This window comes from Bison bison, unplaced genomic scaffold (assembly GCF_000754665.1).
Source record: "Bison bison bison isolate TAMUID 2011002044 unplaced genomic scaffold, Bison_UMD1.0 scf7180017864461, whole genome shotgun sequence".
NCBI lineage: Eukaryota > Metazoa > Chordata > Mammalia > Artiodactyla > Bovidae > Bison > Bison bison.
The window spans coordinates 6,731,821-6,755,322 of NW_011495023.1; the positions used below are offsets into that span (position 1 = coordinate 6,731,821).

The window sequence follows — 23,502 nt, forward strand, 5'->3', positions numbered from 1 at the left end:
ATGGCTGCAGTCACCATCTGCAGTGATTTTGGAGCCCAGAAAAATAAAGTCTGACACTGTTTCCCCATCTATTTCCCATGAAGTGATGGGACTGGATGCCATGATCTTCGTTTTCTGAATGTTGAGCTTTAAGCCAACTTTTTCACTCTCCTCTTTCACTTTCATCAAGAGGCTTTTTAGTTCCTCTTCACTTTCTGCCATAAGGGTGGTGTCATCTGCATATCTGAGGTTATTGATATTTCTCCTGGCAATCTTGGTTCCAGCTTGTGCTTCTTCCAGCCCAGCATTTCTCATGATGTGCTCTGCATATAAGTTAAATAAGCAGGGTGACAGTATACAGCCTTGACGTACTCCTTTTCCTATCTGGAACCAGTCTGTTGTTCCATGTCCAGTTCTAACTGTTGCTTCCTGACCTGCATATAGGTTTCTCAAGAGGCAGGTCAGGTGGTCTGGTATTCCCATCTCTTTCAGAATTTTCCAGTTTATTGTGATCCACACAGTCAAAGGCTTTGGCATAGTCAATAAAGCAGAAATAGATGTTTTTCTGGAACTAAAAGTTTATTAGTGACCCAGAAATTGTTAAAGACACAAAGACTTATAAAAGCACGGTCCTGGAGAAGGAAATGGCAACCCACTCCAGTATTCTTGCCTGGGAATTCCCATGGACAGAGGACCCTGGTGGGCTATAGTCCATGGGGTCACAAAGAGTCCTACACGACTTAGTGACTGAGCATGCACGCATACATACATGTATATATAACTGAATCACTTTTCTGTATACCAGACCGTAACACAACACTGTATAGCAGCTATACTTTAATAAATATAATCAAGTAAATATCTTAAAAAAAATAAAAGCAAGTTTCAAAAAACATCAGGACTTCACTGCTGGTGCTGTGAATAGGAATCCACCTGCCAATGTAGGGGACGTGGATTCCATTTCTCGTCTGGGAAGATTTCACATGTAGAGGGGCAACTAAGCCCGTGTGCCAAAACTACTAAGCTTACAGACCCCAACCACCGACCCTGAGCACCCGAGAGCCCGTGCTCTGGACCAGGAGAAGCCATCACAATGAGAAGCCCGCATACTGAAAGTAGAAAGCAGTCCCCTGCAACTAGAGAAAGCCCAAGTGTATAAGGAAGACGCAGCACAGCCAAAAATAAATAACTAAAATTAAAAAGAAAAAAAAAAAACTTAAAAAAAATTATGTTTAAAAAAGCATGTTATTCTGACTTTTACTTTGTAAACAACAACAAATCTGGATACGATAGGTAAAATGCTTCTATGAGCTGACAAAGTAAGGAATAGTTAGGCCAAAATTAAGTGAATGCAGGCATCCAGAGAAGTGTGTGGAACACTGAAGGTGGCCTGGACTCCAGGGCATTGCTAAACCAGGTAAAAATTTAAACTTTGGTTTACATGTCTTTAGAGGACACAGAGAAAAGGCATCCCAAAGGCCCCCTCCAAATGGGGATTCCCAACAACAGGAGACCACCTCATGAAGGCTGAGACGCCAAAGGGCGATCGCTTCAGGGTGAGAACGACTTAGGAGCAACCACCTTGGACCCTCTACCGCCTCCCACCCGAGGGAAAGTGAAATCGCCTCCTATCTGGAAACTTGGCTCAAAGTATGGAGGAGGGAAGAAAATCTCTTCTGAGTTTGTTAAGTTGAGGTGGCCCACATTCGTACATCTGGGTGGTCTAAAAATAATGCCTCAAGTTGAAAATTAGGTTAAGGTGGTCATAGACACAGGAGTCTCACAGAAGCAAACAGAAATCTTCTCTGTAGAGACTCACCTCTATTCCAGGCCTAAAAGAGTTTCCATAGAAATATAAGTTTGCAATCAAACACCATGAAACCTGAAAGTAAGGGACATATCATGAGCGACAGCCAGTACTTATCAGACCCTCAAAGATGGAAGACGTGGAATATCGATCACATACGTTCAAATATATGCATAGAAATAGAAGGATGAGCTAAGGTATAGAGCAAGAACCATTAAAAAGTAACCAAACAAGCCAAACACAGGACTTTGTTTCATAAAAAACACAGTAAGTGATATTTTAAAACTTAATCAAGGAACTTCCCTGGCGATCCAGTGGTAAAGAATCCGCCTTCCAGCGCAGCAGACCAGGGTTCAGTGCTTGGCTGGCGAACTAAGATTCCATCTGCCACAGGGCAACTAGAGTCCCTGCAAGTCACAAGGGAAGAGCCTGAGCACCACAATGGAAACCAGAGCAGTGCCCTCCCCGCTCCAAAAAAAAACTCAATGAAAACAGACAATAAGGTGATACTAATAAAAACATGCAGTAGGGTTAGTGGGATTAAAATATTTGAGAGCAGTAAGATACATATTAAGACTTTATTCTAACAAAGTTTTAAGTTTAAAGGAAAGACAAATGCCCTAACAAATAATACTTCACTGTATCTGACTCAAAAAGAATACAGAACCCAAATTGTCTCATAATCAGTTAAGGAAATTGAATGGGGACTTCAAAATATGTCAATATATCCATCAAACAACGCCTCTAGGCCCAGGTGGCTTTCCTGGCAGTTTAAAATATTTAAGGAAGAAATAGTTCTAATTTTACACAGATGCTGCCAAGGATGCAGATAATATCCTGCAATTCATTTTGTGAAGCTACCATAATCCTGATACCCAAACCCAATAAGAACAGCATAAAAAAAGAAAAGTATAGCTCACCACACTGATGAACACAGATTTAAAATATCGTAAGCAAAATATGAACACACTAAGTTCAGAAACAAATTTGAGAGACAAACAAAAGGACATTATGATCAAGTTGGGCTTATACTAAGAAAGAAAGGTTGACTTAACATTCAAATAAAAATTAAGTAATTAATTTTACCACACCAAGAGATTAAGAGATTAAAAAAAAATATGGCCCTTCAATAGATTCATAAAACCCCACATTTTACAAAATTAAAATGCATTTGTGATTTTTTTCAAGTCATATAGTAAAATACATAGCCTGAAAGTTCCTATAGCAAGTGTTGTGTGTAATGTTGAAATGCTATATTCATTCCCTGTAAGATCAGATAGAAAATAAGGATGTAAAAATAGAAAAGAAGGATGCTTGCTGTCATCCCTTTTATTTAACATTTTATTAAGTGCTCCAACAGTGCAGTTGGCAGAGATGAATGAATAAATGAAGAAATGGTAGGAGAAAATTGTAGCAGACCAAAATTTGCCATCCCCAAAATGTGTCCCTTTGACATGAGGATTAATTGGGCTAATTATTTTTAAGAAACAGAAAACTCGGAAAGTTTCTCTTGTTACTTTCCCCTTCGCTGCCTAAGGAATTTAGATAAAGGGCCTGTTTCCATATTTTGTAAAAAAATATAGACAAGGTGTGGTGGGGGAAACTTGGCAGGGCCTAGAGATCAGGGTCCTCTCTGTGTCTCATTGTCTCGGCAGGCCCAGCAAACATTTGTTTACCAAACATTTGCTTTTCCATCTTCATTTCCTTCCTCTCCAACCCCCTTTATAAAAAATTATTTATTTTTGCTTGCACTGGGTCTTCAGTGCTGTTCTCGGGCTTTCTCTAGTTGCGGCAAGCGGGACTACTCTTGGTTGCAACACTCAGGTTTCTTATTGTAGTGACTTATTTTGCTGCAGAACACAGGCTCCAGGGCACTCAGGCTTCAGTACATCAGCACGCAGGCTTAGCAGCTGCAGTGTGCTGCTACAGAGCACGTGGGCTTCAGCAGCTGTGGCTCAGGGGCTTACTTGCTCCATGGCGTGTGGGATCTTCCCAATCCAGGGAACCTGTGTTCCCTGCACTGGCAGGCAGATTCCTATCTACTGTGTCACCTGGGAAGTTCCCACTTCCTCCCCTTTGAAGTCCCAGACTAGAGAATCTGTGTGCCACAACAAAAGATCCTGCATGTTGCAATAAGACCCGATGCAGCCAAATACATAAATAACAATGTTTCTTTATGGAAATATACGGCAATGAAAGACAAGATGATAGTTATAAAGACTAAAAGAATCTCAAGGTCCTCACTAAGATGAAAACATAATAATGGGAAATGATGAATTTCCCCATCATGTAGGAGAGGGATGCTCAGTTTCTGACAGATAGAAGTGTCCCCATCATTAGAGAAGTTATTCCACTGAGGATCCGAGACTGTTCCCTGGCATTTACTACAGACCTGATGAACTTTCTCTTGAGACTCCCTTACCTCCTTCTGCCGAACTGCATGCTCACCAAGCAAACTGGATCACTTTCCCAGGTGTGCTAGATACTCCACTGGAAGTTTCCAGTCTCTGGAGTGTTCTGTCACCATCAAGTGGTCAATTTAAAGTGAGCATGGACAGTCAAGGTCCTGATCCCTTTTTGGTGACCTGAAGATCAAGGACTCAGATCTTGAAAGCTAAAAAATGCTGACTGGCAATCCATGATGAGCCCCATACTGGGCACTCCCAGGATACCAAGTTGCTCTCGCCCCTGACAGCCCTCAAAACTCACCTGGTACATTCCTTTGATAGTACCTATGGCATCGGCCAGCTGCTGATTGTAGCATTTTCGTAAGCTCTCTCCATTCTGCAAACGAAAAATAAATACAAAGAGTACCATGATGTATTCCCAAATATAATTATCAGACCTACAAGGGGAGGAGCGTGGGGGGGACTAAGTATCCACCATTCAAATCATCACGTTCTCTTGAAATTTCACTATATAATCATCTCCCTTAGGCTTCCACCTAAAACAACACATTTCATTTTCACTTACACTTAACCAAAGCAATAGAGAGTGTGTATGGATAAAATACACACAGTGAATGTGACCATGTTCTCTCATCTTCATATCACAGATTTTTAGTGTCTTAGTTGTTGTACTTGTTTAGTTGCTAAGTCCTTTCTGACTCCTTTGTGACCCCATGGACTGTAGCCTGCCAGGCTCCTCTGTCCATGGGATTCTCCAGGCAAGAAGACTGGAGTAGGTTACCATTTCCTACTCCAGGGGGATCTTTCTGACCCAGGCATGCAACCCACATCTTCCTGCATCACCTGAATTGGCAGGCAGATTCTTTACTACTGAGCCACCTGAGAAGCCGCCATATATACACTGCTAAGTCACTTCAGTCGAGTCCGACTCTGTGCGACCCCATAGACGGCAGCCCACCAGGCTCCCCGGTCCCTGGGATTCTCCAGGCAAGAACACTGGAGTGGGTTGCCATTTCCTTCTCCAATGCATGAAAGTGAAAAGTGAAAGTGAAGTCAGTCAGTCGTGTCCAACCCTTAGCGACCCCATGGACTGCAGCCCACCAGGCTCCCCCGTCCCTGGGATTCTCCAGGCAAGAGTACTGGAGTGGGGTGCCATTGCCTTCTCCACATATATACACTACTCTGTATAAAATAGATCACTAATGAGAACCTACTGTATAGCACAGGCAGCTCTACTTAAAGTTTTGTGTTGACCTAAATGGGAAGGAAATCTGAAAAAGGGGATATATATGTGTGTGTGTGTGTGTGTGTGTGTCTGTATACACACATAACTGACTCAATTTGCTGCACAGCAGAAACTAACACAGCATTGTTAAGCAACTATACTCCAATAAAAATTTAATTAGAAAATAATTAAATAAAATAGTGAAGTATATTTGGAATCCATATCCTCTTTTGGTCCTGGTCCTTTTTCGATGAACCATGCTCATGAAAAGAAATCTAGGGCCACTAATCCTCAAACTAGAGTCATTTTCTGATTCAGTTCAGTTCAGTTCAGTTCAGTCGCTCAGTCATGTCCGACTCTTTGCAACCCCATGAATCACAGCACACCAAGCCTACCTGTCCATCACCAACTCCCGGAGTTCATTCAAACTCATGTGCATCAAGTCGGTGATGCCATCCAGCCATCTCATCCTTTGTCGTCCCCTTCTCCTCCTGCCCCTAATCCCTCCCAGCATCAGGGTCTTTTTCCAATGAGTCAACTCTTTGCGTGAGGTGGCCAAAGTATTAGAGTTTCAGCCTCAGCATCAGTCCTTCCAATGAACACCAAGGACTGGTCTCCTTCAGAATGGACTGGTTGGATCTCCTTGCAGTCCAAGGGACTCTCAAGAGTCTTCTCCAACACCACAGTTCAAAAGCACCAATTCTTTGGTGCTCAGCTTTCTTCACAGTCCAACTCTCACATCCATACATGACCACTGGAAAAACCATAGCCTTGACTAGATGGACCTTTGTTGGCAGTAATGTCTCTGCTTTTGAATATGTTATCTAGGTTGGTCATAAGTTTTCTTCCAAGGAGTAAGCGTCTTTTAATTTCATGGCTGTAGTCACCATCTGCAGTGATTTTGGAGCCTAAGAAAATAAAGTCTGACACTGTTTCCACTGTTTCCTCATCTATTTCCCATGAAGCGATGGGACCAGATGTCATGATCTTCGTTTTCTGAATGTTGAGCTTCAAGCCAACTTTTTCACTCTCCACTTTCACTTTCATCAAGAGGCTTTTTAGTTCCTCTTCACTTTCTGCCATGAGGGTGGTGTCATCTCCACATCTGAGGTTATTGATATTTCTTCCGGCAATCTTGATTCCAGCTCGTGCTTCTTCCAGCCCAGCGTTTCTCATGATGTGCTCTGCATATAAGTTAAATAAGCAGGGTGACAATATACAGCCTTGACGTACTCCTTTTCCTATCTGGAACCAGTCTGTTGTTCCATGTCCAGTTCTAACTGTTGCTTCCTGACCTGCATATAGGTTTCTCAAGAGGCAGGTCAGGTGGTCTGGTATTCCCATCTCTTTCAGAATTTTCCACAGTTTATTGTGATCCACACAGTCAAAGGCTTTGGCATAGTCAATAAAGCAGAAATAGATTTTCTGATTAATCAAATTATTTAATCCTATCTGTTATGCATAAAATATACTCTTGATTCTGTTATCAATTTTGCTTCCAACATGGAGTGTAAACAATCAGTGGGCTTCAGAATCAGACAGAACTGGATTTCAATGTCACTGTGCAACTTACCATCTTTCTGATTTTAAGCAAGGACTTAACCTGCCTGACTTTAAGCAAGCTTAAATTTTAAGCAAGTTTCCTTATCTGTAAGGTAGGGATAACAGGATTTCCACTTGAGGATTGTTGGGAGACTTAAAGAGGAAATGCATTAAAAGTTACTCTGGAGACTTCCCCGGTGGTCCAGTGGTTAAGACTTCACCTTAAATATAAGGGGTGTGGGTCTGATCCCTGGTCAGAGAGCTAAGATCCCATATGCCTTGGGGCCAACCCCCTCCCCGTCAAGAAACAAAAGCAATATTGCAACAAATTCAATAGAGACTTTTAAAAATGGTCCATATTAAAAAAATACTTAAAAAAAAATTGTGAGGCCAACAACACGTGGGTATTTTGTTTCACAGCAGAAAAGCAACACTAATGTCCATTTTTAATCACAGATAAATATGCTAACATGATCAAAGATTTTGGGGAATTCCTCAGAATAGCAGAGTTTTCATGTCTTTGGCTTCTACAGAGCCATTAAAGCACAAATAAGTTCATATAAAATTTCAGTTAAAGGCTGGAACTCAAGCATGAAACTGTCTGACCTAGAACCTAAACCCCAGTGGTTTCTTAACCAGTGACACTGAGCAGGTGAATTAACCTTTCTGTGCCTTGGTTTCCTCAGCTGTATCTGTATAATACAGATCTCATCTGTATAATAATTGTATGTACTTCATCAGGTTAGTTGTGAGGCTTAAATGAGTTTGTACACAGACTACATACAAACGTTCCTGCACGTGGTAAAGTTGTAGGTGCCACACAGCTTTATGTAACTATCACGTGCTGTGCTTAGTCACTCAGTCATGTCTGACTCTTTGTGACCAGATTGTAGCCCGCCAGGCTCCTCTGTCCATGGGGATTCTCCAGGCAAGAATACTGGAGTGAGTTGCCATTTCCCTCTCCAGGGGATCTTCCCAACCCAGGGATTAAACCCAGGTCTCCCACATTGCAGGCAGATTCTCAACCATCTGAGCCACTAGGGAAGCCCTGTAAGTATCATTAGAGATAACATATGCCAATTAAATTACCCTCATAAGTTGCCAAGCTAAAAACTGTAGTGCCTACACAACTAAACACAAAATTAATCCACAAAATTAATTACTTTTAAAACAGAGGAAATGAGAGAACTTCTACCTGTTGGTAATGTTTTTCAGCGGCCATGATCCTGTCATGTAGAGTGGTGAAGAGTCTGTAAGATTCCTCTTTAAGACGGTCCTCAAACTTCAGTTGCATCAATTGCTTGAGGAACCCAAAATCCACCTGTAGGGATTTAGTAATCTAAAAGTGGAAAAAACATCGGTCATTATAGAGCTTAAGGGCACTCTGTGTAAAGATTCCAACACCTGGCCTGGTTCTGGGCAGGTGACTTGGGCACCTGGTCAGGGGCCTGTCCTGAATCTAAGATTACATCTCCAGAGTCGTGTACATTGGGGAACTCCAGTTAATCTGCAGAACTAACAGATGCTGATGGAGGAAGGGAAAGGAGGCTTCCAGCAGTTTCCTCCCATAGTAGTATTAGTTGCTCAGTCACATCTGACTCTTTGCAACCCTATGGACTGTAACCTGCCAGGCTCCTCTGTCCGTGGAATTCTCCAGGCAAGAATACTGGAGTGGGTTGCCATTCCCTCCTCCAGGGGAATCTTCCCGACCCAGGGATCGAAAGACCCAGGTCTCCTACATTGTAGGCAGATTCTTTACCATCTGAGCCACCAGGGAGAATAAGTTATCCCTTGGGACTTCCCTGGCAGTCCAGTGGTTAAGACTTCTCACTCACTCCCACTGCAGGAGCCACTGGTTCTATCCCTGGTCTGGGAAATAAGAACCCCCATGCCACAGAACACAGTAAAAAAAAAAAATGACAATACATTGGGAAGTGTGTGGGAAAAGAGACACCCTCCAAAGTGGGAGTGTAATTGGTATAATTTTTATGCAGGGCAATTTGGCAACATCCTCCAAAATGACTAATGCATGCATCCTCTGACTCAGACGTTTCACTTTTAAGAATTTACACCCTAGATTTACTGGCATGTGAGTATGTACAGAATTATTCATCTTGATAAGAGATCTGAAATGACCAAAATGTCCATCAGGAGGGGATAGCTAAATAAATGATGCCAGTTTGTGGTATGATGTACTTGTAAAATCGATGAAGAAGCTCTTTATGCACCAATGTATATAACTGATTACCAAGTTACGTTACTAAGTGAGAAAACAGAAGTGAAATACTATTTACAGGTTAGTATACCACCCTATGTCACTGTTTTGTTGGCTAGGACTTTTAATAATAAGTCTTAATATCTGATGTCTATGAAACATTCTGTTACTTTACAATCAAAAAAAGCACCAAGGCTTTGCTGTATAAAAGAAAGAAACACAACACTGTAAATCAACTACACTTCAATAAAATTTTATTTTTTTTACTTATTTTATTTTTTAAAAAACTTATTTGGCTGCACTGGGTCTTTAGTTGCGGCACGTGGGATCTAGTTCCCTGATCAGGGATTGAACTTGGACCTTCGGCATTGGGAGCTTGGAGTCCCAGCCAGTGGACCACCACAGAAATACCACTTCAATAAAATTTTTAAAAATTAAAAAAAGCTTTTTTTTAAGTCCCAAAGGAAATATGATAGAATATTGAGATTTGGGGCTTCCCAGGTGGCATTATTGGTAAAGAACTGGCCTGCCAATGCAGGAGACATTAAGAAATGAGGGTTTGATCCCTGGGTCAGGAAGTTGCCTTGGAGGAGGGCATGGCAACCCGCTCTTGTATTCTTGTCTGGAGAAACCCATAAACAGAGGAGTCTGGCAAGCTACAGAGTTGCTCACACAGGGGATCGCACAGAGTGAGACGTGACTGAAGCGACTTAGCATGGACATATGCATCAAGATTTGACAACGGTGTATGGTGGTATAGGGGAGCAAAACTTGCCATCACAAACTGTTTCTTTGGCAAGAGTATTTATTTAGGCTGACTATTTTTAAGGACCGAAAGACTCAGGAAGAACCCATAAACTTTCCCTTAACTTCCTAAAAGATGGAGGACCTGCTTCAGGAAGGGAGTTAGCATCATAGATACCTGTATTATAACATGAACTAGGTATGCAGACAGAGGATGAGATGGTTGGATGGCATCACTGATTCAGTGGACATGAACTTGGGCAAACTCTGGGAGACAGTGAAGGACAGGGAAGCCTGGCATGCTGCAGTCCATGGGGTCAAGAACAGCTGGACACAACTTGGAAACTGACAAACAACCGGTGTGTAGACAGATGGGAACCCAGCAAAGTGAGCTAAAGTTTCTGTGTCCCACTGTCTCTGCAGGCCCGGCGAACATGAGTTGACAGACATTTGCTTTCCCATCTTCATGTGAATTGCCTTCCTCTCCTTGAAGTCCCATACCATTACCCTCAACGCCCTCTTCTGTCTTTACCTGAAGGTGAGACCTTTGGCTATTTAGACAACTTACTCAATTTTCCTCGGTCTCCCCCATGTATATGGTATTTAAGTTTTTGTTGGATTTTCTGTTAATCTGTCTCAGGTCAACTCAATTTTTAGCTTAGCCAGAAGAATTGAGAGGGATAGAGGAAAATTTCTTCCTCCCTGACAATGGGTGACATAGTTATTCATTGTATTATTCTCGACATCTTTCTATATGCCAAAAACATTTTATAAAACTTTTCAAGTATCCTAAACAGAAAATGTTCACAGATGGCAAAAGAATTACAGAGAGAGTATGAAAACATTTCACTAAACAAGTTAACATAAGGACTTCCCTGGTGGCCCTGTGGTTAGGACTCTAGCTTCTACTGTCAGAACCCAGGCTTAGTTTCTCTCTGGTCGGGGAACTAAGATCCTGCAAGCCATGCAGTGCAGGGAGACAAAAAAAGTTAACATATATGAAATAAATAGGATGCAAATAGAAGTAGTGTGTGTGTGTTAAGTTGCTTCAGTTGTGTCTGACTCTTTGCACCCCTATGGACTGTAGCCCGCCAGGCTCCTTTGTCCATGGGATTCTCCAGGGAAAAGTACTGGAGTGGGTTACCATTTCCTCCTCCAGGGGATCTTCTCAACCCAGGGATCGACCACACATATCTTATGTCTCCTGCGTAGGCAGGCAGGTTCTTTACCACTAGGGCCACCTGGGAAGCCCCAAATAGAAGTAGTGTGTATGCTGTATGCTCAGTCACTTCAGTTGTCTCCGACTCTTTGTGACCTGATGGACTGTAGCCTGCTAAGCTCCTCTGTCCATGGGATTCTTCAGACAAGAACACTGGAGTGGGTAGCCATGCCCTGAAGTAGTTGTTTATACTAATAATTAAAAAAACACACACACACAACTGTTATCCACCTCAGTTTATACAAGATGCTAATATTTTGAAAATGTTAATCATTTCACTTTTGTCAAGGAAAGAAACATGAAGGCAAATAATACAAATTATCTCAGGAGTTTCTAAATAAATTCAGATTTACCTGCACTAGATTTTGTGTAGCTAAGCTCAACTCTTTCAATGGCAGAATCTCACTGGAATCTGTTTGAGTGGCATGGTCTGTGCTGAAAAAGCCAACCTTCAAATCATCTGAAATGGTAAATCTGAAAAATAAAAGAGGGGGGGAGATTAAATGTGCTTTACATAATAGATATTACCTTAAAGATATATTTAGTGATATATATTTGGAGAAGGCAATGGCGACCCACTCCAGTACTCTTGCCTGGAAAATCCCAAGGGCGGAGGAGCCTGGTAGGCTACAGTCCACGGGGTCGCTAAGAGTCAGACACGACTGAGCAACTTCACTTTCACTTTTCACTTTCATGCATTGGGGAAGAAAATAGCAACCCACTCCAGTGTTCTTGCCTGGAGAATCCCAGGGACGGGGGAGCCTGGTGGGCTGCCGTCTCTGGGGTCGCACAGAGTCGGACACGACTGAAGCGACTTAGCAGCAGCAGCAGTGATACATATTTACACATATTTTGTGCAAATCATATTTTAAAGATTCAAAGGATTGGTGAAATGAGAAAACCACTTAATTATCTGCTCATGATTTTGGGTTTTCCCTAGGTCTCTTTTGGATTATCAGATTCTCTGAACTATTTCACATTGCTACACTGATCTGACTTCCATTTTCTGAGTCATGACCAATTTTATGAGTCTCCTTTTAAAATCTCATCCACTTTTATGTATGCTGCTGCTTGAGGTCATTGTAAATCATGTGTGGGCATAGCAAGCAAAGTTCCTTTTAGGTAGAGGTTCTGAAAATGTGGTCTGAGAACTCCTGGAGTTTCCGGAACACTCAGGTAATCCACAGGTCAAAATTATTTTCATAATATTATTAAGATTGGATTTATCTTTTCTCCTATCATTCTCTCACAAGTGTTCAGTGGAGTTCCAGAGGCTATAGGTTATGTGCCTGGATGACAGATGAATGCAGAAGCAGAGAGGAGAATTCAGCTATTTTCCATTAAGCCAGGCATTGAAAAGATTTGCAAAAATGTAAATGATACTATTCTCATTACAGATTCTGTCTTGAAAAGAGTCCAATTTTCTTTAAAATATATTACTTATACAGAATAGGTTTATCATTATTTTAAATGTTTCTCCTTTAAAATTTCTAATATGGTAACTATGAATAAATAAAACATAAACTAAAGATCTTTGAGGGCCTCAATAATTTTTAAGACTGTAAAGGGATCCCGAAACCAAAAAAAAAAAAAATTGAGAACTACTTCTCAAGATAATCACACCACTCTATTGTATTTGGCTTTAAACTCAGTTCCCCCCGAAAAAATCAAAGTGGGAAGAAGTATTTTGTAAAATCCTCCTACAGACTTTTAATGATGGACATCTCAAACCGTAACAAGAAGGCCAAGTTTCTGGATGTCCTTTGTTTGTCAGTTTGACCAAACTTACCACAGGCATTGGTTTCTAAAATGTCAGCTAAAAAAAGAGAGCCATGAAAGCCTAAGGAACATTCCCAGGCTTTTCAATGCAGCCTCTATAGAGAGAGTATCCATGTATCTACCCTCCCTTCTCTGCTGACCAGGTGGAGCAGATCGTGATGAGGGGTACCCCATGGCAATCTCCCTCTTTTTACTGCTGGCAGAGCCTCAGACTTATCTCCTACAGAACTCAGGGAAGGGTGAGAAAATTCCCAGTATCAAGGGCAACACTTGTGTGGTCTCAGCCCACCGCAGTGATCCCAATCTTCTGGGCAGGTATTTTAGGAGTGGGAGTGGGACTCGGTTCTGAGGAGTGTGATAGGACAAAAGGCCTGTCAGGGGCATGTTAAGCTTTTCACACAGGAGCACCTGGGGAGAGGTCCCTCTGTGACTCTGGACACTGCCACGTGTAGAAATGAGGCCAGGAACTGGCACAGTTGTCTGGTGACCACAAGGGGGTCAGCCAGAGGGCAAAGCCAGTGCATAGATGATGCACTTTTAAAAAGATGGACACAGGCACTTCCCTGGCGGTCCAGTGGTTAAAACCCCGGGCTTCCAATGCAAGGGAAGTAGCCTCCGTCTCTGGTTGGGAAACTAATATCCTGCATGCCTAGTGGTGTGACCAAAAACAAAACAAAGCAACATGTTGGGAGACTGGATAAATTGAACAAATATGTAAATGTACTGAAGATGACAGAAGTCAAGTTCTCCAGTCCCAGAAATGAAATTTACAAACATAAAAAAAGAAGTAGAATAGGATATACCCTGGGACAATGTAATGGAACTGGAAGTTTGGGTATGAAGGCATGGTTTTATAACTATGTACATAGATAGATAGTGATAGGTACAAATATGTGCATACGTATGTGTGTACATACTTATGGACATTTGTTTCTAGTTCTGTCCAGCGTGAGAACCTAGAAGCGATGACACCCCAGTAGCAATGAACACACCAAAAACACAGATGTTGATTTTTTAAATAGCATTCTGCATTAAAAGGAACCAGGGCTTCTTGGGAAAATGGCTGGTTTCAAAGCTGGGAGAACAAAAACATAAAACGAGCCCGGAACATCTTGTTTTTCCAAAAAGTTGGGAAAGAGTGAAAAAAAACATGATAGAGACAGAAACTAGACTGAAGAGATTCCCACTGGTCATATCTGGGACAATTTGAGCATCAAAATAAATGATGAAAGTATCAGATTACAGCCTATTGAATAAAACAGGAATCTAGCAGTCCAAATGAGAATGAGACGCTCTAGTAAACACAGAAGAGAATGGTGAAAATAGAGAATCACCAATGGGCAGCCACTACAGAGGTGATGGATTAGGGTGGGAGTTATCAATAGCAGCTGGGGTTAAGCTTAGCTAAAAGGCTACAGCTCGTCAGTGGAAGTTTGATTAGGAAAAGGAAATTTTGTTGAAAAATTGAACAACACTACTATATAATTCAGCAGTCTCGCTTCTGAGTATATATCCAGAGGAAGCAAAATCACTATCCCAAGGAGCTACCTGCACTCTCATATTCACTGCGACGTTATTCACAATAGCCAGGGGTCCACTGACAGATGAATGAATAAGGAAAACGTAGTGGACTTCCCTGGTAGTCCAGTGGATAAGACTCCATGCTCCCAATGCAGGGGGCCAGGGTCCAGTCCCTGGTCAGGGAACTAGATCCCACATGCCACAACTGAAAGATCTCATATGCCTCAACTATAGATCCCTCAGGCCTCAGTGAAGATCGAAGATCCCTCGAGCCTCAGCTAAGTCCTGGTGCAACCAAATAGACAGACAAATAAAAAATAAACATCAAAAAATAGAAAATGTAGTGTGTGCATATGTGTGTACAATGAAAAGTCATGAAAAAAGAAAATGAGTTCCTGTTATTTTCAATAACACAGATGAACCTTGAGGCCGTTACATAAGTGAAATAAGGCAGACTGAGAAAGACAACTGTTTGATTGCACTCATATGTGGAATCTAAAAAAGTCAAACTCATAGAAACAGAGAGTACAGAGACCGTTGCCACAGGCTGAGGGTAAAGGAAATGGGGGGATACTAGTCAAAGGGTAAAAACTTTCAGTTATAAGATGAATAAGTACTGGGATATAATGTACAACATGACGATTACAGTTAATAATACTGTATTGTACACTTGAAAGTTGCTAAGAGAGTCAATTTGAAATGTTTTCATACACACAAATGTAACTATGAGAGATGATGAATGTGTCAACTAACCTTATTGTGATCGTTATTTACAATATAAAAATGTGCCAAATCTTCACATTGTACACCTCAAACTTACAGTGTTCTGCGTCAGTTATATCTCAATAAAGTTGGAGGCAGAGGAGGAAGAGGAAATTTTGTAATACTTAGGCCCTACAGGTGGTGCTAATGGTAAAGAGCCTGCCTGCCAATGTTGGAGATGTAAGAGACATGGGTTTGATCTCTGGGTCCGGAAGATCGCCTGGAAGAGGGCACGGCAGCCCACTCCAGTACTCTTGCCTGGAGAATGCCATGGACAGAGGAGTGTGGTGGGCTACAGTCCACAGGGTCGCTAAGAGTCTGACACAACTGAAGCAACTTACTATACACGCTCACACTCCCTACACACAAAATAGTAATTTATTACAAAGGGAAGCATGGTGGATTTATGGCAGATCTGGGAGACACCAACCCAGCAAGGTCAAGGTTAAAGCACCAATGAGGGAATAGACTGAATGACACACACTGGCTCAACTGATGCCCTGAGAATACGCAGCTTCATTTCTGTGGCATTCCTGCCAAGAACGCATGGCCTGAGTCTGGTTACAAGGAAACAGAAGACGGACCCAGGTAGCGTTGGTCATGCTACAGAAGGTCTGTACTTTTTAAAAAAAGTGTCAAGGACATGAACAGTGGGGAGAGGCTGAGGAACTCTTCCTGCTGGACGAGTCTGAGGCGACTGGATAGCTAAAGACAACACACACTGCTAGATAGGATCCTGGACCAGAAAGGAAAAAAAAAGTAATTGCTGGTACTCTTGGCCCAGCTTGAAAGGAGGCTTCGATAGGGCTGTGCAGTGTGGATCTGCTGATTTGAGAGTGTGTGCTGGTCATGCAGGAAGAAGTATCCATTTTAGGAAAAACACACTTGAATGCTTAGGAAATTCACACTTAATGGGAAACATGTCTGTAACACGCTCTCAGAAGGTTCTAAAAAGACTGATGATAATGAATGTCTGGGTGAGTGTGAGAGTGTGTGTGTGTGTGTGTGTGTGTACAGAGGCAGGGGGTGAGGAGGAAGAAGAGAGAAAACAAACATGGGAAAATGTTGGGAACTGAATCTAGGTGAGGAGTTCTTAGTTCTGTTCTGACAACTTTTCTGTATATTTGAAATTATTTCAAAGTAAACTATTTTTTAAAAGTCATATGCAACCTTCAAGCAAGCTCAGATTCTGCCAATTTCACTCAGTAAGAACTGTCAGTATTTTAGGCGTAAATCTCTAGAAACTCTTGTCAATGGAGCAGGCATGAGCTTAAATCTGCATCACAACCATCCCCCTGTTTACTGTGCTTTTTCTGGAACTTTCCATAACTGGCTCCCAACATCTGTTTTTGTCTTTAGGTAGAGATTCTATTTAAGGTAGTGGTTTGAACCATTTCAAGGAGTTACTCTGTTTTCCTGGGTATCTCCCTTGTATACAGGAGGAATAGATGTTATTAAACTTCTTTTGTTTTTTTTTTCTCCAGTTAATCTGTCTTTTATTATGGGGGGAGGGGGGCTCAGCCAAGAATGCAGAAATGGTAGCAGAGATATTCTTCTTCTCCTCCACTCAGCACATGGGACCATCTTTCCCACAGCCGTAGGTCCAAGAAGCTTAGTAAAAATGCAAGAGGTTCCTCTCACTATTACACCTAATAACCCACCCCTGAAATCATTGCTTCCTTTCCCAGAAACTTTATGACCTACTGGCTTGGAGGTCTTAGTTCCCAAAGGGAGATTGCTTCTACTGGGAAGCACAACCATGGTTCTACTGAATTAGACGAGAGTGAATTGAACTGGCACCTGGCCACTGTGTAATCCCTACACCACTAAACCAAAGACAGACAAAGGGGGCACAGTACTGGTTGAGGTGATTAATTCTGATCATCAAGAAAGCAGGTTGTTGGTACACAGTGGAGTCTAGGACTACGTCTGGAACTCAGGAGATTCTCTGGAGTGACTCTGAGCATTTCCACATTCAATAGTAAAGATTAATGTAAAAATACAACCAACTCCCCCGAAAAGGCAGGGCTTTTGAGGGCTCAGAACCTTCAGGAATGACTATTTGAATTTCCCAGCTACATAAAGAACCTTGGCCTGCCTGTATCTTTCACCAACTTCACCATGGCCACTCAACAAGTCATGCCCACGGACCAGCTCTGGCCGGCACCCTCTGGCAAGTGTCTCTACCACCAGCCACATCCTCTCCCAAGAGGTCTTAATCTCAGCGTTTGGTGGGAGTGGGGGACCTTTTAAATTCTTAGTTCTGTCCACATTTACTCTTCTTCTGCCCTTGGGGTCACAGCTACATTTGCTATTGTAATGCTGCTTAGAGGTTTTTTTAAACTGAACTAAAAATCCTTGTTAATATTTAATAAGAAACAAGAAATAGGACTTCCCTGGTGGCACAGTGGATATCTGTCTGCCATTGCAGGGGACATGAGTTCGATCCCTGGTCCGAGAAGATTCCACACACGGCAGAGTGACTAAGCTCCTGTGCCACGACTGCTGAGCCTGTGCTTTAGAGTCCAGGAGCCACAGCTACTGGGCCTGTGTGCCTAGAGGGCTCCACAACAAGAGAAGCCATTGCGATGAAAGGCCGATGGATCTCAAAGAATAGCCCCCGCCGACCACAACTAGAGAAAGCAGTGCAAAGCACCCAAGACCCAGCACAGCCAAAAACAAATAAATAACAACATTAAAGAAACAAGAAATATTTGTTCCTTGTTCAAACACTGGTGAGGTTTCTATCTCCTGTTTGAACCCGGAGTGCTGCATCAATAAGATAAATACAAACATGACCTAAACTTAAAACTGTTTTCTTTCTGCAATGCCTCCCACTTAACAGACCTCCATGATTCGTCGTTCCAGCTGAGAAATGCAATTCCTCCCCTTCCCTAGCACCAAGCAGCTCCTATTTATTATTCAGCTTCATCTTTCAATAAGCTTGACCATGTATGGTCTTTCCTTCCTTCCCATTTTAAGCTAAAGATCTAGGGTGGATGGTAAGTTATGAATGTGAGCAGGTTTTATGATAAATATACAATGTTACATGTCAGTTATATCTCAAAGCTGGGAAAAGAATAGAAGTGCAAAAAAAAATCACCCCCAATACACGTATCTTTAGGATATGATTTAGAAACTTAGAATAATGTTTTCAGTTATTCCCTCTGGTGCCATAATATTACAGTAATACAGTCTGATATTTTAAAACCAGTTTGAAGAATTTTATAGATACCTCCTCCACGTGGTAAAAATAAAATTAGTGCCTATTTATTGTGTGAAACAGAAAACCATAGGCTCAAAATGGCATTACTTATTCTAAAGCGCATGATACCAAATCCAGAATTAATACCTGACTTAATTTGGGTTTCAACCTTCCCCAGAAATGTTAACCTTAATTAGCCAGCACCAAGAAGATAATCTGGAGAAGGCAATGGCACCCCACTCCAGTACTCTTGCCGGGAAAATCCCATGGATGGAGGAGCCTGGTAGGCTGCAGTCCATGGGGTCGCAAGGAGTCAAACACGACTGAGCGACTTCACTTTCACTTTTCACTTTGATGCATTGGAGAAGGAAATGGCAACCCACTCCAGTGTTCTTGCCTGGAGAATCCCAGGGACAGGGGAGCCTGTTGGGCTGCCGTCTATGGGGTCGCACAGAGTCGGACACGACTGAAGCAGCTTAGCAGCAGCAGCAGCAGCAGCAGCAAGAAGATAATCCGTCGTGCAGGCCCTCTCCACTCTGTACCCAGAGGAAGAAGAGGCAATCTGCATAAAACCCCTGCCTTGCCCTTTCCCCTGCAAGGATAAGTCCTGGCCTAAAAACAATGCTTTTTTTTCTTCCTGCCTTTTTTCCTTTATGCTAACATCTCCTTTGTCCCACCCTTTCCCTTATAAAAACCTCCCATTTTGTACAGCCCCCTTGGAGCACCCTTATAATTGCTGGACAGGATGCTGTCCAATTCATGAATCACCTAACAAAGCCAATCAGATCTTCAAATCTACTCAGTTGAATTTTGTTTTTTAACAACTGAATGCTTAACTTGTCCCCTGTGCTTAGTCAAGGCGTCTGTCTTAATACACACAATCTTTTCTCAGGTTATCTACCTTTCTTTGTTTTGAGGATATGGAAGCTGAGGCTCAAAGATTGTAATTCATCTAAAAATCACAAGCCTGTAAATTCCCTGGCAGTTCAGGGGTTAGGACTCTACATTCTCATGGCCAAGGGCACTGGTTCGATCCCTGGTTGGGCAACCAAGATATCACAAGCTACACAGTGCAGCCAAAATGAAAAAATCATAAGCCCGAAGTGAGAGTCTTATCCTCCCTCCCTTGTGAGAACAGGTCTATGGTCTACTATCCCTAACTGGTCCTAACCTTCTGAATGACTGATTCAGAAAGTTCTGACTCATTCAGAATCCAAGTGAAACATGAAAGTTCATTCTTCAGCTTCCCCTTAAATTCCAAATGTCTCTAATTTTAGATGACAACCCCTCTGCCTAGAATGGAAACCCACATCACAACAAACTAGCTAAGTGGTTCCTACACAGTCCTTATTTATAGCCTCAGCAATTTGATTTCTGAATAATAGCTTGGTTGTTATGCATAAAATACAGTCTCACAAAAATAGCAATTACAGGTTCTTTTTTTAAATAAATGAGATACAAAATTAACATTAACTTATTACAGAAAACAGATCCATGAATATTTATTAACAGAAGGCAGCGACACTTCTCACTAAATCCTAGAATAGTCTATCTTAACAAATGCTCATTAATGAATTAGTAAAAGACAGTGGCATTAAGTGCACTAAATTTTCACAATGGTGTATTGCTCAGTTTAAATTTTTTATTTATTTTCAGCCATACTATTAGGTATGTAGGATTTTGGTTCCTCCATCAGGGATTGAACCCGCACCCACTGCACTGGAAGCTCAGTCTTAACCACAGGACCATTAGGGACCTCCCTGCTCAATTTCAAATAAGGAAAAAAAAAAAAAAAACCAAACCAAAGCACTCTTGCTTCCACTTTTTTCCTCTTGAAAGAAGGAAAGTTTGAGGTGTCCCAAGGTTCACAAGTGTGAGGTGTCCCAAGGTTCACACACTTCTTTTCAGTCATTTCCTGGGTGATCTCACCAAGTCTCCCATTTGTAGGTGCATCTGTGTGCCAATTACTCCTACACTGGTATATCCAACCTGGCTGGACCTCTCTTCCCTAAATATGATGCTTTAGCATAAGGATGGTTTTGAGTCAATTGTTTTGAGAAACTGCAGACACAGGAGAAACCCTGGAAGCAGAGTAGAAGTTATCTGTTTGTAAGAGAAATTTACATTTATAAAGGAAATCTCCACTTATAAGTGTCTTCCTCTCCTACCAGGAAGATGACTCTAATTCACAAGAGAATCTTACTAATGGAGAAGGCACCCATTCAAATCTGCATAACAAACCTTACCCTTGTTTACTGCTCTTCTTGGTAACCCCCCATAACTGTCTTCCCTCCACTCAACATCTTTTGTCTTTAGCGAAGATGGTATTCAAGGTGGTGGTTTGGGCCATCTTAGAATTTTAGTCATTTTTCCTAGGTAACTCCTACGTACACATGAGATATGCATGTTAATAAACTTTTTAAGTGTCTTAGCCAAGAATTGAGAAGAATACAGGGTAAATTATTGTTATTGCCCTAAGGACTCATACAACCAAAGAGCCTAGATGGATGACTAAGAGTTACTTCCAAGATATTATGTCCAAAAGTAAGCTTCTGAGGGACTTCCCTTGTGGTCCAATGGTTAAGATTCTGAGCTCCCAATGCAGGGGGCACAGGTTCGAGCCCTGGTCAGGGAAATAGATCCTGCATGCCACAACTAAGCCCTGGTGCAGCCAAATTAGGAAAAAAAAAAAAAAGTAAGCTTATGATATTCCCCACAAAGCTATTCGTTTCAATCTTCTTCATCCCAGCTCATGGCATTTCCATCCTTCCGGTTAGTAGTTCAAAAAATCAGAATCTTACGCGCTCTGTGTCTATCAGTTCTACTTTCAGCATAAATCTAGAATCTGACTAGTCTCACGACCTCCAACCACTGCTACCATCACAGTCATTTTCCACGAGGCTTATTGTCGTAGTCCCCTAACTGGTTTCCCTCTTTCTGCCCGTCCTCACTCAGTTGTGTCTGACTCGGCCACCCCATGGGCTGCAGCACACCCATCCCAGAGCTTGCTCAAACTCATGTCCATCAAGTCGGTAATGCCATCTAACCATCTCATTCTCTGTGTCCCCTTCTCCTCCCACCTTCTATCTTTCCCAGCATCAGGGTCTTTTCCAATGAGTCAGTTCTTTGCATCAGGTGGCCAAAGTACTGGAGTTTCAGCTTCAGCATCAGTCCTTCCAATGAATATTCAGGACTGATTGCCTTTAGGATGGACTGGTTGGATCTCCTTGCAGTCCAAGGGACTCTCAAGAGTCTTCTCCAACACCACAGTTCAAAAGCATCAATTTGATGCTCAGCTTTCTTTATAATCCAACTCTCACATCCTTACATGACTACTGGAAAAACCATAGCTTTGACTAGATGGACCTTTGTTGGCAAAGTAATGTCTCTGCTTTTTAATATGCTGTCTAGGTTGGTCATAGCTTTTCTTCCAAGGAGCAAGCATCTTTAAATCTCATGGCTGCAGTCACCATCTGCAGTGATTTTGGAACCCAAGAAAATAAAGTCTCTCACTGTTTCCATTGTTTCCCCTCATTAGAGTCTAATATCAAAACAATAGCCAGAATAATTTGGTTGACAGATAAACCAGATAATGTGATTCCTCTGCTCCATTCCCCTCATATCTTCCCATTTTTGCAGTGTGTTTTATAATTTTATAGATATAGATATGTGCACGCTCAGTTGCTCAGTCGTGTCTGACTCTTCGCGACTCCATGGACTGTAGCCTACCAGGCTCCTCTGTCCATGGAATTTTCCGGTCAAGAATACTGGAGTGGGTTGGCATTTCTTACTCCAGGGAATCTTCCTGACTCAGTGGATTCTTTACCAACTGTACCTCCTGGGAAGCCCTATATGTATATATATACAATATACATATATTGGTCTTCATCCATGCTTCTTGCCTCACAGCAGCCCAAACCCTTGGAATTTCCTAAGCGACAAGCACAATGAGAGAATCTTTTATTGTAATGTTTGGTCTGCTGTCCTCATTTTCTGAAATAGGGGAAAAGGTGAACTGGGTGTCTTTGGCTATTCAAGAGAAGCCCCTTTCAACCACACCCGCTTTTATGTTAATGAAGTGACTTTTGAAAAGCCCCTGAGGATGGAGGTGGTTGCCAGGGGAACCAACCAGAAGGAGAGGGATAGAACTTCCAATCCCACCTCCCCCAACCTCACTGCCAGAGAGGGCTGGAGGTTGAATCAATCACAAAAAGTCAATGATTCGGTCAATTTTGCCCGTGTAATGAAGAGTTTATAAAAATCCCTGAATTATAGGGTTTAGAGAACTTCCAAGTTGATAAACAAGAATGAATTCATGGGGTGTACCCCAAATTCCACAGGGACAGAATCCCCTGTGCCCCAGACCCTTCTAGACCTCACCCTATGTATCTCTTCCTCTGGCTGTTCATTCATGTCCTTTAATAGTCTTCGTAATAAACCAGTAGGCAAGTAAGTAAACTGGTTTCTTGAGTTCTATGAGCCACTGTAGCAAATTAACTGAACTCCAGGAACCTCTGAGCTAGCCCTGCTTGTTAAAAGCACAGGTGACAACCTGGACTTGCAATTAGCCTCTCAAGGAGGACAGGGACAGTCTTGTGGGGCTGAGCCCTGTGAATGTGACACTCTCTCCAGGTAAACTGCAGGACACAAGAACAGACCAGGATTACCAGTGGGGAGAGGGAAAGAGGGAGGGGCAAGATAGGGGTAGGGGATTAAGCAGTGTACTACAAACTATCCGGTCCCATCACTTCATGGCAAATAGACAGGGAAACAATGGAAACAGTGAGAGATTTTCTTTTTGGGGGGCTGCAAAATCACTGCAGATGGTGACTGCAGCCATGAAACTAAAAGACACTTGCTCCTTGGAAGAAAAGCTCTGACCAACCTAGACAGCATATTAAAAAGCAAAGACATTAGTTTACCACCAAAGATCCCTCTAGTCAAAGCTATGGTTTTTCCAGTAGTCATGTATGGATGTGAGAGTTGGATTATAAAGAAAGCTGAGAATTGAAGAATTCATGCTTTTGAACTGTGGTGTTGGAGAAGACTCTTGAGAGTCCCTTTGACTGCAAGGAGATCCAACCAGTCCATCCTAA

At 42.1% G+C, this 23,502-nt stretch overlaps 1 protein-coding gene across 1 annotated transcript in view; it reads right to left on the reverse strand.

Annotated features, from left to right (window-relative positions):
• The window catches only part of LOC105003096 (chromosome unknown open reading frame, human C10orf67), a 29,992-nt gene that overhangs the window by 3,963 nt on the left and 2,527 nt on the right, over positions 1 to 23,502 (reverse strand). The window contains exons 2-4 of the mRNA XM_010860063.1: positions 11,493 to 11,613; positions 8,157 to 8,300; positions 4,496 to 4,570 (exon numbers count right to left, since the gene is read on the reverse strand). Coding sequence (XP_010858365.1) covers positions 4,496 to 4,570; positions 8,157 to 8,300; positions 11,493 to 11,613 — 340 coding nt within the window. The remainder of the gene's footprint in view (positions 1 to 4,495; positions 4,571 to 8,156; positions 8,301 to 11,492; positions 11,614 to 23,502) is intronic.